We start from the raw sequence: 13,736 nt of genomic DNA, 5'->3' as shown, positions 1-13,736 counted from the left end.
CTCCGTGGAAAGGGTTATAAGCTACGGTTTACTGGTTTTCATAATATTTTACTTAGTTTAGATGTTATCAGCATGGCTGTCTAGCGTCCAGCAATTTGGTATTTCCAATGAAGAAAAAGAAAAGAAATGGACAAGCAAACAAAACCCAAATCCTTGTCTAGAAATGTTCTTTCAACCATTTAAAGGCTGTATAGCAACAGGAGAGAAATAAAATATAAGACCAGTTTATTCTGAACCAGTTGGATCTTGGCTTATAAACTTTAAATGGTTCTTCATCCAAAATTCTCCATGCTTTAACTATATAAAAATATCCACTGAGTTTCAAATATCAATTAATCTAATTAATTCACTGCTGAAGAAAGTCTAGGTTGATTTTTGTATTGATACACTTAAAATGGATTATTTTTTAGAATTGCTGCATTTCATTTTCAGTATTATTTATTTTGTGTGTCTACATTCGTAAAGTTTGGTTAGGAATCTTTTGTTCAGTTGTAACAAAAACAAATCAGTATAGTCATGGCCTCGCTTTTTTTTCAAAAATGGAGTTGCTTCCCAGGATGTTTTTAAATTTTACTATGTAAGATTTTTTTCTATGATCTTACATTTTTAAGATAAAATCCATGAAAACTATGAAACAATAGTGAATGTCGAGTTCATAAAACCAAAAGCTGTAGTTTATTGGACTTTTTTCATCGAGCGTGCTTGTGATGATTTGCTGCCTATTTAAAAAAGTGTCATCTTATAAAAATGCAGTTAAATTGGAGAAATTGGAGGATCACCTTTTATTAGACATCTATTTAAAGAAGCTCAGTGCAGTTCAGTTTAAAGGCAAAGTGGGGGATGTGAAGTTTACTCCTGACATCAAAGAAATGTGATGGGGAAGGACCTTATAGCTGGTGACTCTAAGCCCCTCCTGTTACTGATGAGAAGTCAGAGATCCAGACAGGTGCCATAGTCAGATATCACCAGCCAGGCAGGGAAGAGCCCCAGGGGTTGACTCATCCTACAGCAGTCCTACTTGTGTGCTATCCATGGAAGGAATGTGAGTCACTAAGGCACCTACCCCACTCCTCAAAGTTTGGGAGAAGGACAGAGTTCTGGGACTGTCTGGTTCAGTCCTTGTGACTTTCACACAAAGTTTTTTTTTGTTTGTTTCAAAACTTCCCCTACACTTGCTGAAAACAGGTTCTAGATATACCACTTAGAACATCATGAAGCTGAAAATGTGGGATACAGTAATCATCACATGTGACCATCTACAAGTACTAACTGATGAGCACAGTAAGAGGCTGTGTTCCGAGAGGGTTGATGAGTACCTCCAGTCAGAAAGTTCTATATCTTTAGAGCAACTTGAACCTATCTCATAAAGATAGGATACCTGGGAATGATGGTATAACTCCATACTGGAACTCTAAGAGGGGACTGATAAGGGTGAATATGTGTCTTTTTAATTAAGAATTTTTTTTTTTAAATTTTTTTTTTTTCAACGTTTTTTATTTATTTTTGGGACAGAGTGAGACAGAGCATGAACAGGGGAGGGGCAGAGAGAGAGGGAGACACAGAATCGGAAACAGGCTCCAGGCTCCGAGCCATCAGCCCAGAGCCTGTCGCGGGGCTCGAACTCACGGACCGCGAGATCGTGACCTGGCTGAAGTCGGACGCTTAACCGACTGCGCCACCCAGGCGCCCCAAGAATTTTTTTTTAGAAAGGAGGAGAAAAAGATAAATTTCCAATTTTCATCTTTTCTGTCAAATTTTCCTTATGTGGAAAATGAAGGAATTAAAGCACAAGGCTAAATTTCTATCTAGGTCTTAAATTCCATAGATTTTTTTTTTAAATCACAACAGTGTATGGAAGAAGAACATATTTAATTTGAGATTAAGGAGAAGAAACAAGTAGTTTCATTTTGGTAAATTATTTTCCTGGTTGTGCATTAAAATTGAGTTTTTCTCAATTGTCCAGGAAAATTCCTACATTTCTGAAGTTCTGGTCTCTGAGACATGATAGGCTGCACCATTTCCTTCTCACCCCCCATCCAAATAATTTTCAAATCTCTCTGTGGTAGCTTTCACTCCTGCACTTGTTGGCCTCTAACAAATGGAAGGTCTTGACTCCACTGTGATTTACTGGGGTAGCTGTGGCACCTCCCCAAGTTGGTGGTCTGCCCAGAACATTCATTGCTGTGGTAAGGCCAATAGTCTACTGTTTTCCAGCAGAACCCTTGGTCAAACATCTGACCTTCCAAGGAGCTTTGATAATTTCTGGAGGGTATGGAATGTTGGGCCATCTATTCACTTAAGGTAGTTTATATAGCAGATTATTAAGGAGGCAGGATCACAAAGGGCTAAAATTTTTGAGGTAGAAATCAATATTTGTCTGTCTGTCTGTCCCTCTTTCTTTCCCTCAGTTCAGAGTAGATATTAGGGATCCAATGCGTCTGTTTCGTTAGCCTGTATGTTTTAGTAGAATTGATACATTTATGAGTTTAGCAGGCAATGGCCTGGACATCAGCATTTTTGTTTTTTAATTTTTTTTTTTCCTTCCATTCCCATTTTCCTCTTTTTTTTTTTTTTTTTTTTGTAACAAGGTGGTCTACTTCTTGAAGGTGCTGTAGGAATCATTCCTAGCTGAATAGAAAACTAATATAAAGTGTCCATCCAATGAAATGATGTGACCTTGTGAGTGCTAAATGAAAAACGAGATGTAAAGTAAGGTTTATTTATGGAAACTGACCTTCTTAGGAAACTCTACTGGAGAAAATACACTAAGAACCCTTGACAAAATGCCACATCCTCTGTCTTTCCCTATTTGTACATTGAAAAAAAAAATCACCATTTTCAAATAACACATGAAGGGTCCAAATACACAGATTTTTCAAAAGCCATGCACAAAGAAAGTGTAAGATAGCTATAATTAGAGACCCAGTATCTACATTGGAATTAAAGTAAGATTTCCTATATTTAACTTCTAACATTTCTACTCAGTGACTGAGTGATGGTAGACAAAAATTTCCCTCTTTTAGGGAACTAGGCTTCATATGTATAAAAAGTAAGGAACGCTGGTTAGACTGAAAAGAGTTTGAAGGGAAAAACTACATGTTTTAATTTATAAGTCACTGTAGACCTGTTGATAGAATCAAAATGTGTAAAAACATTATAATTTTGAAATTAACAAATCCATGGAGTTGAAAATGTCATTATTTTGATCCAGCATGGTCCCTCAGCTATGGATTTGCATTCTCAGCCATCCTAATTTAATGTAGGTGTCTCCAAGGAGGGATAACAAAAAGCCAAGGTCCAGATCTTCCCTAAGGACATCTATGTAATAAGAGGTGCCTGTCCCACCTTGAACTCATCCTAAGAACCGTTATTCAAGTCAGTTATAGCTTGTCACAAATTTAAAATGGCGGTCAGTGGTAGAGATAATGTTTGGGATCAAACATTCATAAAGGAGCACTTATTTTAATTGAAAATAAATTTTATTTAAATTTTTAATTGCTTGCCATAGACTTGTGAATTTCTATGCTTAAGAAGGTTTTCTTAAAGCACCAAAAATATTAATTGAGACTTCTTTTTTCCAGTGGAAGTATAATGAGTTTTACCGTGTGAACACTTCATGCATCCAAGGCCCTACTTATGTCTGTAGCATCACAGATCTACAGCCTTATATGTCCTATAACATCCGCGTAGTGGTGGTTTATAGGACAGGAGAAAATAGCACCTCACTCCCAGAAAGCTTTAAGACAAAAGGTGAGTACTGATAGCCTCAATAATCCTCACTACTCAAAAAGCCCTGTAAGTTTCTCAATGAGTTTCTTATCACTTATTTCACTAATGCTAGAGGTTAACCTTTTTCTTTTCTTTTCTTTTTGAAGAGGAGTAAATTATTTCTAGAGTTTGAGGTAAGAGTTGAAAAGAATCACGAGTCTTTACAGGCACTAATGAGATAATACTGAGATAATACCAGGTTTTGCAGAATCCTGAACTGAGCAAGATGATTCCACCTTCCAGTATTCTCTACTTTCTTGTCTATCTGTGACATTTTGCATTGAGAACAAAAGTTAAATGGTGTTATTGAGTGTTCAACAAATATTAACTTACTGACTACTGTATTCTAGATGCTAAAAATTCTAAAAAGAATGCTAATTAGTGTTTTAAAAGGTATGCTGTAACTCCAAGTTGATCCCTGTAAGAATCAAAGGGAAAATGCTCCAAAATTTACAGTTTTCTTTATTCACATCACTTATTTTGTGGTGAGCTAACATAATACTGTTATTCCTATCACTAGTCCATCTAATCCATCACTAATAAAAACTTCAGATACTCATTTAAAAATATGCACCCATATGAGAATATTTCTCAATATTTCATTGATGTATTTGACTTTCCTCTCTGTAAATATATTCTGTGGAAAGATGTTATGCAGAATATTTTCTACTTCTGACATACCAATCAGTACTTTCTTATGTTTCCAAAGCTGGAGTCCCAAGTAAACCAGGCATTCCAAAATTATTAGAAGGGAGTAAAGATTCAATACAGTGGGAAAAAGCTGAAGATAATGGAAGCCGGCTTATGTACTATGTCCTTGAGGTCAGGTATGTCTGTTTGCAAAAGTGCTTTGTAAACTACAAAGAGCTAAGTGGTTAATTATAAGGTATTATTAGATCAAAATTAGCAATATTTATAAATAAATATGAAGGATCTTTAGCTTAAGGATCTTCAGTGCACCATTGTGCTCTCTGCCCAATGCCTAGTGGTCAGCCTTGGCACTCCGATCAGAAGGAGATCACATCATCCTTCTCAGAAATCTGCCACTACTTGTCAAAACGTTATGGAAATAATCCAGTCATTGGCACGTGCAGCTAATATTTATTTAATTTCTATTCTGTCCAAGAAGCAGGGCTGATATTTGATGTTAGACGATGGTATGCATGCAAATTTCTGATGATAATTTGTTTTAGCAAGATGAATAACGTCTGGTGAGAACCGGCAGTGAACCAGGTATATTTCAGAATGTGAAAACAGGTCAAGCACAGAAATGGTCTGAACTGTATAGGTTACACTGGATTCTTTATCCTTTGTGAAGAGTATAACTTGCACTGTGTGCCCGAGGGTCTGAAAGCGTGCCTTCAATGAAAACCAGGCAGCTAGTGAACATATACAACCTCAGAGCTGGCCAGTATGGGGAGCTCTGTATAATGGTCACTGGCTCAGATGAACTGATTTCATGCCAGCTTGAGGGGAGAATTCCAAATTCCACAGACACTCCTCTCGTGGATCTATGAAGCTATCTTTTAAGAAGTTCCAAGGACAAAAGTCACTTCCATAATTATAGTCCTGGCAATTCGAGCTTTAGATCTATTTTTGCTCCATCTTGATCTGGCATTCCCATAACCTTAAAAAATTTTCCTGCTCATGGCAGAGGATTACACTGGCCATATTTCTAACTGAAACCTTCTTGTAAATTCTGTTACTGTTTTTCACGCAGCGTCAAATGCATTCTGATCTGCAGAACTGTGTTGGTGGTCTGGGACTCTAATTATATTCGCCAGCCAGCCCATACCACTGTCTTGCTAGGAACCATTTAGTGTGTTCCCTTCAGTGACTCCTTAAGAGCAGAACTCCATACATTCTTTGCATTTCCTTGCCCCAAGCCTCTACTCTCATGACAGGGATAATGGGATAATAATAGAATGAATTGCTGTATCTCAAAGTCACTTCTTCAGTCAGGATACTAGTATACACCAGGTACTTGCTGATGGTACAGTCGTAGTGATAGTGTGTGAACGCGGAAGCCGAATACACTGTATTAGTGTCCTAACATTGCCATGAGAAAGTACCACCCCTGGGTGGCTTGAAACAGGATTTATTCTTTCACAGTTTTGGGGACTAGAAGTCGGAAATCAAGGTATCCGTAGGACCATGCACTTTCTGAAGTTTCTAGGGAAGAATCCTTCCTTGCTGCTTCTTAGCCTCTGGTGATCCAGACTTCCCAGCAATCCTTAGTATTCCTTGGCTTGCAGATGTATCACTTCCAACTCTGGCTCTGTCATCACATGGTGTTCTCTGTGTATATCTGTGCCGATATTCCTCTCTTCTTAAGAAGGCACTGGTCAATGGGGCATCTAGGTGGCTCAGACGGTTAAGCATCTGACTTCGGTTCAGGTCATGATTTTATGGTTCTTGGGTCAAACCCCACACTGGGATCTGGGCTGACAGGGTAGAGCCTGCTTGGGATTCTCTCTGTCTCCCTCTCTCTCTCTGCACCACCCCCCTGCACTCTCTGTCTCTCTCAAAGTAAAAAAATGAACTTAAAAAAATTAAAAGAAGGCACTAGTCATTGGATTTAAGCCTACCCTAATCCAGTATGACCTCATCTTAACTTGCTTACATCTAAAAGACCTTATTTCCAAACAAGGTCACATTCACAAAGTCTGGGTAGGTGTAAGTTTTGGGGGATACTACTCAACCCCGTACCGTGTTTAAATACTTACTTTACTCTTTTTTTTGAATTTAAGTTTTCTCAACTGTAAAATGGGATGATGGTATTTACCTCTTTAGGTTGTTGTGAAAACTCGACAACAGGAAATGAAATAAAAAGCATCAGTATGGTGTGTTATAAATAGAAGACTCTCAACCAATATCAGAATTCTTTCTTGTCTTCCTCAATGGCCAATAACTGTGAAGAGCCATTTTATGAATTTTTAAGTGTTTCTTTCCTTTGGATCAGAGTTGTTGGAATTGAACAATGAAATTGCCAGTGCCTAACACAAGACTTCACAAAATGTACGAAGACATTGTATAAAGAGTCTTATGCAGGATGGTCCCTAGGACACTTAGCTCCTGGCAACAGTTGTGAACAACTCTGCTGCCCTGATCCTCCTGAAGTTCTTGTCTTTTCCCTGTCCTTCAAGGGCTGAGCCTTCCCATCCCTTTCAGGATGTCCACTCAGTTTGTAGAAGCAGAACTAGCTATCCCTAAGCTTACTGTGGGTTGGTACCAAGTCCTAAAACTGTTGTTGTCTGAAAAGTCCCAGACTTGAAAAGTTCTTCATTGTCAGGACATAATTGGAAGGCCTGGAGTTTGTCCTCAGTCTACGATTCTGTTAAAAGCCATTCCATTTATATCTTTTGAGCCCCACTCTCGTGCTCTTTCCATGTTTCATATAAAGAATAATGTGGGTTGACTTGAGGTGGAGTAGATGCCAATAAAAATGGAAGAACTAAACCTTGGAATCTCCGGTATAATGATAATTTTGGTATTCAAACTATTACACCTTCCTTATCAATTTTATGCCCTGTATTTCATTTTATGCAGAGCTATGGTATACATAAACTACACATGGCGTAAGAGACTGAGAATTAAGAAAGTATAAAAAATTCCAGGTTAGAAGTTATGGAACAACTGTCTGATGTGTTTGGAATTCTGAAGAAAGTTTATACATTCTAACAGTAGGAAAAACCTCTTCAGCTCTCTCCTGGCCATTCACTATTTGTTATTTTCCCAATGGGCTGAGTTTGTTGGCTCCATGCATTGCCAGGATGTCTTTACAGGATTATGCTGTGTGGGAGGAATGAGATCAAAGGTAAAGTGTGCAGTAGGAGATGCTCTTGATTTCTGTTGCTGAAATGGTACAGGAGCATCTAGAAACAACACATATATTGTCTCTTATATTTTCTATATTGACCATTTTGCTTTTTTTTTTTTTTTTTTTTTTTTTTTTTTTTTTGTAGAAAGGGTACTTCAAATGATTCACAGAACCAGAATTTAATGTGGAGGATGGCATATAATGGATCCTGCGGTAGTATTTGCACATGGAAGTCCAAAAACCTGAAAGGAACATTTCAGTTCAGAGTGTTAGCTGCAAATAATCTGGGATTTGGTGACTATAGTGGAATCAGTGAGAATATTATGTTAGTTGGAGGTATGTTACGATGTCTGTCTATGCTCTAACTGATTACATAAAGGTTCAGAGAGAAAGATAAGTGAATTCTTAACAATAGAAATGAGTTGGATGACTGTATAATTTATCATCTAGACTATGGAACTATTCATTTCATGTGATGTGATCTTCCTAAAACATCAGCGTCCTCGTGTCATTTTTCTCTTCAGTAATAATCAGCTACTTCTTAATGCCCGGCACATCAAGTCCGTGTTCCTGGATAGGCTTCCTAGGCTGTCCACAGTCTGGTCTGGATCCAGCCTTGTGTTCCTTTTCTGATATTCTCACCTGCTACACAACAGGCCTAAAACTATGCTTTGGCTCTTCCTCAATATCTTCATCTTCCATTGTGTATCCCATTGTAGGTGATGCTATATCATCTGTCTGATCACAGAGCCTAGAAATCTCAATACCATATTTAATTTTCCCGCTACTCTTTCACCAAGTTCTATTTATTTACCATCTTGATTTCTGTTTAATGGGGGGGTCATCTTCTTATTTCCACTTTGGCTTTCCTAATTTATCATTTCTTGTCTGTGCTCTAGGCTTAATCACACTGCTGATGGTTAATCTAGCTGAAGCACAAGCTGGACCACTTAACCCATCTCTGAAATCCCTAAAACGACTCTCCGTTCACTGCCTTCAGAGTCAAGTGGAAACTTGTGTGTGTGACATTTAAGGCCTTCCATGTTCATTGTTCTCAATATTTGTCCCTATGTTGTAGCCATACTGGTAAAAACCTTTTTATGACACTAGGTTTTTAAGCTTTTGTTTCCCTCAGCCTAGAATGTGGGTTCCCACCACCTACCATTCACCTCTTAGCTGGGTTTTCCTTTCCCTTACTTTCTGTCAATTGAAATCCTTCTCATCCTTCTCATCCTTCAAGGCCTAAATTAAATGAACCCAGAGCTGTTGCTTAACTGATGATCTTTAGGCAAGATGAATTATTGCATTTCACATACACACAGCCTATATTATTCTATATAATGTTTGCATCATTCTTATTTGTATTATAATTAGTTACCTGGATAAAACCTCAGCAATTTTTTTTCTAAAAAAAAAAAAAAAACCAATATAGTTGATATTTTACATTTTGCAGGCTACATCTGATGTCTGTGGCTGCTGTTTCTTCTTCTTCCCATTCTTTTCCTCTCCATCCCCCTCTTTTTTCCCTTTCTCCTTCTACTCCTCCCCTTCCTTCTCCTTCTCCTTCTCCTCCTTCTTCAAATAATGCTTTAAAAATGTAAAAATAATTCTTAGCTAATGGGTAGTGCAAATCAGACTATGGCCAGACTTGACCCACAGGCTATGGTTTGCCAAGCTCTGCCCTACATGTCTCACTTCTCCTCAACTGAAACTACCAAGAGAAGGTACCATGTTTCCATGGTTCTATTCCTCAGTTAACACTTATAGAATTGAATATAATGCAAGACGGTATAGAAGAAACAATAATTCTGATTATATACTATATGAAGATTGAGATTTCTTTGTTCCAAATTCATTAAAAATATTATAGGTGTTTCCTCCGCTATTTTTAAGTAGATTGGGTGGGCACATCACAATGGTGTATTGGTAAACCAGATCTTTGGAAAACAAAACAAAACCAAAACCTTGATTTTAATTTCCTGTGGTATTAAGCACTTTTTCTGTGGGTGAGTTCAAACTACCAGTGGTTTAACAAGTGGCTTGCAAAAATCTAGTAGGAGCTGGTTCAGGCATATCTGAAACTACCTAGCTTTATTCTGCAAATTTACTTTTTTTTTTCATTTATTTTATTAGATGGTTTTTGGATATCAGAAAGAAGCTTTATACTTATTATTATAATTGGAATATTTCTGGTTGTTATAATCTCATTGATTTTTGGTAAGTATAATAATAAATTGATTTAAAAATATAAGTAGTAAACTATTTACTTGATCATATTTAGTTGATTTAGCACTTAGTGTATTTCCCACATGAAATAAATTCACAAATTTCACAGTTACTTTTGGCTAGATTTTCATAACCACTAACTTCTGTGAATTGTTTTCTGCTCTTGGAGTAACTATTTTATGAAAAATATATCTGTGCTTATACTTCATGGTGTACTTTAGATAAAACTAATTATAAGGGCACCAACTTTTAGCTTTCTTTGAAACAGTATTTTGGATTGGCTACATGCCAAGTGCTTTGTGGCTTATAGTTTTAAATAAGTAAAAGAAAAATAACTCTGGATGCAAAAAAAAAAAAAAAAAAAGTGTAGGATTAATAGGAGACCAGTGACAGTCCTTGCTGGGATAGTTTGGGTCTCTGGGCAGACAGACTGGTTTGGAAGGAATAGCTCTTCCTTTGCAGACAACCCATCTCTGACTTGTAGGGTCCACTCTGGCTTTCAGATGTCTAACTTGCTTATTTCAAATCGCTGCTCATTTATAAATGACCAGGAAAGCAGAAGAATTTGTTAGGTGGATAGAAAGGTAGCTGCTTCTCTCTACTCATTTTTATACTAATGTGCTAGTCCTAAATTTTTTTTTTAAGATTTGGTTTAATGATGAGAAAATATAGTGACAACTCCAGAAATATTGGGGTCAAATATTGGGCCTATAGGGTTATCTTGGTGATCATATATCCTGGATCATTCCTTTTGTTGCAGCATAAACGTCAATAGGACTTTCTTTCAGTGCCCCAAATATCCTGGTTTGGATTACAAGATATCATCCTATCATCACTTACTAATATTATGAGTCCCTGACATGCTGAAGCATTATAAGAAAGACACGATACTTACCAGAAAAGAATACTCAAGTACATATTTAGGAAACTTTGGCTTGTTTTTTTTTTTTTTTTTTCCTGCATAAGGGAAAGAAGGGAAAGTTTAAGGAAAAGTTACCAACGTAAAGCTAAACTTAGCGCTCAGGATAAAGAAAGCCAGGATTTTACTAACTGGTCTGAATCTTTATTCTTTCCCCAAACTGATTGGAGTGGTAAGCTATCAGAGAGCACACTGAAACTTGAATTGAGATTTCTTTTCACAGATTCCACCCAGATAATATACGGAACTCCTTTAGCTCACTGGGAAAGCTAAAAATTTCAGCTGACCCTGCCAGGATCTTAACCTGTGGTTCCAGGGAGTCTAAGTATTGCACAGCTGATGCTAGTGCCACTAAGCCGGCCCCTCCAGAATTACACGTACGGCTGTAGTATATTTGGCAGTTGGCATATAGGCTTGACTGCTTGTCTGCTTTCCTACGGGGAAGGAGTATTACAGGAAGACTCTTCCATCTGACCTTTGCTTGCCTACTGTACATCACCACTGTTGAAACCCATAACTCTAGTGGGTGAGCATGAGATAATTTCAGACAACCTATATTGTGCTTTCGAGACATCCCATGGATATCTGACTTTCTCAGGATTTAAAGGTCTCTATTCTATTTGGAACTTACGAATTTTGTAGTACAGTTAAGCTAATTTGGTTCTTTGCTTTTAGCAGCGGTGCATGTGGTTGGACTAGTCTGAGTGTGTGAGTGCATGAGAAAAGATTGAGTTATTAAAATAATGAGAAGTGGCAATTGTTTAAAAATCTGTGTTGGGCGGAGGGCTCTCAGCAATCGTACTTACAAATATAAAATTGAAGCAAGTATTTAAAAATAAACATCGACAGCCTTCGCTTTGGTGAGTGGTCATATCTCACATGCAACATTAGCCGCATGTTGGGAGCAGAGGGAAATAAGTTGTAAAATGCAATTGCTTATCATGGCAGCTTGCCATTTAATGAGGGAGCTGAGACATAACCTGTGTGAAATTATAAAGAGTGAGATATAAAAGGCAATAGTACAGGAAATGCACTGGACACTGACATAGAAGTGCTAACTGAGAGCCACAAGTGGTCTTGTAAATTCATAAATGAGAGATCAGCAGAGTTGCAGAGGTCTTAGAAGGCATCGCTGAGGATGAGGATGGGGGCCTGAGCTGTGCCTTTAAAAATGAAGGGGGGGAGTGAGAGCTTTTCAGGTTTGAAAAATTGCATTGGCAAAGGTACTTAAGATCTTTCCCCCATGTGGTCCCTCAGATGGAATTTCGCTTGAATGAAACTCTAACCTGTTGGAAACAGAAGCTACTCTGGAATGAAATTCAGACTTTAACGATCATCTTACAAAACATCTTTGCTGTTTTCAACTTTTGAGCCAATGTTCTAGTATAGATGGTTGACCATATAATTGTATTTTAATCTTCCAAAAATCACTTATCTTTATGATTATGAAAATAATATGTGCTCATTGTATGAAGAAGACAATATAAATCATCCATGATTTCACAGCTTAGGGAAGATAATTTATATTTGATGAGTTTTATTGCAATAGTTTTTCCTGTATATTTGAGTATGTGTATATGAACAACAATGGTATGAACTCTTGTACTCTGAAAAAAAAAAAGCATGCCATTATATTGAAAGTGTTCCTCAAATCTACTCTAAGAGTATAACCTGGACATATCTGGACTCAGATATAAATTTGTTTCACTAATAATTATAATGCAAATTAGTTTTGCCTTATTTTGACTCTAGTTTAGGGGTGATTTTGAGAAATAAGTTCTGATATTAAGAGACTTCAACTTGTTTATAACAATAAGAAATGCATTAAGCTTTGGTTTGCGACACAAGGTAAGAAGGGACGTGGTATAATTTATGTGTTTTTATATGTCTTTCTACCTAGATTTAATTTGTTTTTCTGCTCTGGACAAATTTTTCAATCAAATTCTGTTATCCTATCAATGGTGTTCTTACATCTAAACGTTTAAAATGTATTGTTAACATTTCTTCAGAAATAAAGCAATGTTTCATTTTGTAAATTATGTCCTTTTTTATTTTATAGTCTGGCATAGAAAATTAAAGAAGCAAAAAACTCCCATGGAAGGGCTGACGGGTCTCATACACGAAGACAAAGAGTTGGCTGAACTTCGAGGGCTGGCCGCTGGAGTAGGACTGGCTAATGCCTGCTATGCGATACAGTATGTAACTGGGGCCATCATTATGGGGTACCTAGAGAACAGTGGGCAACTATAAAGAGAGTGCTCATGGATCCCAGGATTGTCCTGGTCCTGTCCAGAGTAATGCTCATTACTCTGGCATAATTATTAATAACAACCCCTTCCATTTTCAAATGTGACCTGAGATGGATGGCAAATTACGTGGTTACGCTAGTGTAAGGAAGATCATCAAAATGTCATTGTTTTCCAGTGTTTTATCACATAGTTAAAAAATAAATGAAACAAGGAAATAAATACTGTATTGAAGAGAACAGATGGTAACACGCTTGGTTCAACTGGAGGCAACTAGAAGAGAGGAATTCCAAGGGTCCCATGCCTGTGCCGTTAAGTCAATCTTAATCTGTTTTCAAACGTTGTATGGTGATTGCCTACAAAAGCTCTTTAAGATCGTTGAATTTGAACTTACGTTGCTGTCCTTAATTAAAGAAAATATTTAAATGTCTTTTTATCCAAGACACTATATTGCGTTTTTTTTTTTTTTTTCAACGTTTTTTATTTATTTTTGGGACAGAGAGAGACAGAGCATGAACGGGGGAGGGGCAGAGAGAGAGGGAGACACAGAATCGGAAACAGGCTCCACGCTCTGAGCCATCAGCCCAGAGCCTGACGCGGGGCTCGAACTCACGGACCGCGAGATCGTGACCTGGCTGAAGTCGGACGCTTAACCGACTGCGCCACCCAGGCGCCCCTATATTGCGTTTTATACAAGACACTATATTATGGCCTATGCTAAAAGAATTATATAGTCATAGGCCTTGAAATTTATAAT

General features: G+C 37.5%; 1 protein-coding gene across 4 annotated transcripts in view; it reads left to right on the top strand.

The window, feature by feature from the left end:
• ROS1 (ROS proto-oncogene 1, receptor tyrosine kinase) overlaps nt 1-13,736 on the top strand; it is a 114,511-nt gene that overhangs the window by 71,789 nt on the left and 28,986 nt on the right. For all 4 annotated transcript variants that reach the window (XM_015536012.2, XM_042987061.1, XM_042987062.1 and 1 more), the window contains exons 32-36: nt 3,582-3,750; nt 4,478-4,595; nt 7,734-7,924; nt 9,722-9,805; nt 12,793-12,928. In XM_015536012.2, coding sequence (XP_015391498.1) covers nt 3,582-3,750; nt 4,478-4,595; nt 7,734-7,924; nt 9,722-9,805; nt 12,793-12,928 — 698 coding nt within the window. The remainder of the gene's footprint in view (nt 1-3,581; nt 3,751-4,477; nt 4,596-7,733; nt 7,925-9,721; nt 9,806-12,792; nt 12,929-13,736) is intronic.

The sequence above is a fragment of the Panthera tigris genome, chromosome B2 (assembly GCF_018350195.1).
Source record: "Panthera tigris isolate Pti1 chromosome B2, P.tigris_Pti1_mat1.1, whole genome shotgun sequence".
NCBI lineage: Eukaryota > Metazoa > Chordata > Mammalia > Carnivora > Felidae > Panthera > Panthera tigris.
Note: the sequence above shows the minus strand (reverse complement) of the source record. Positions and strands in the feature narration are given on the sequence as shown.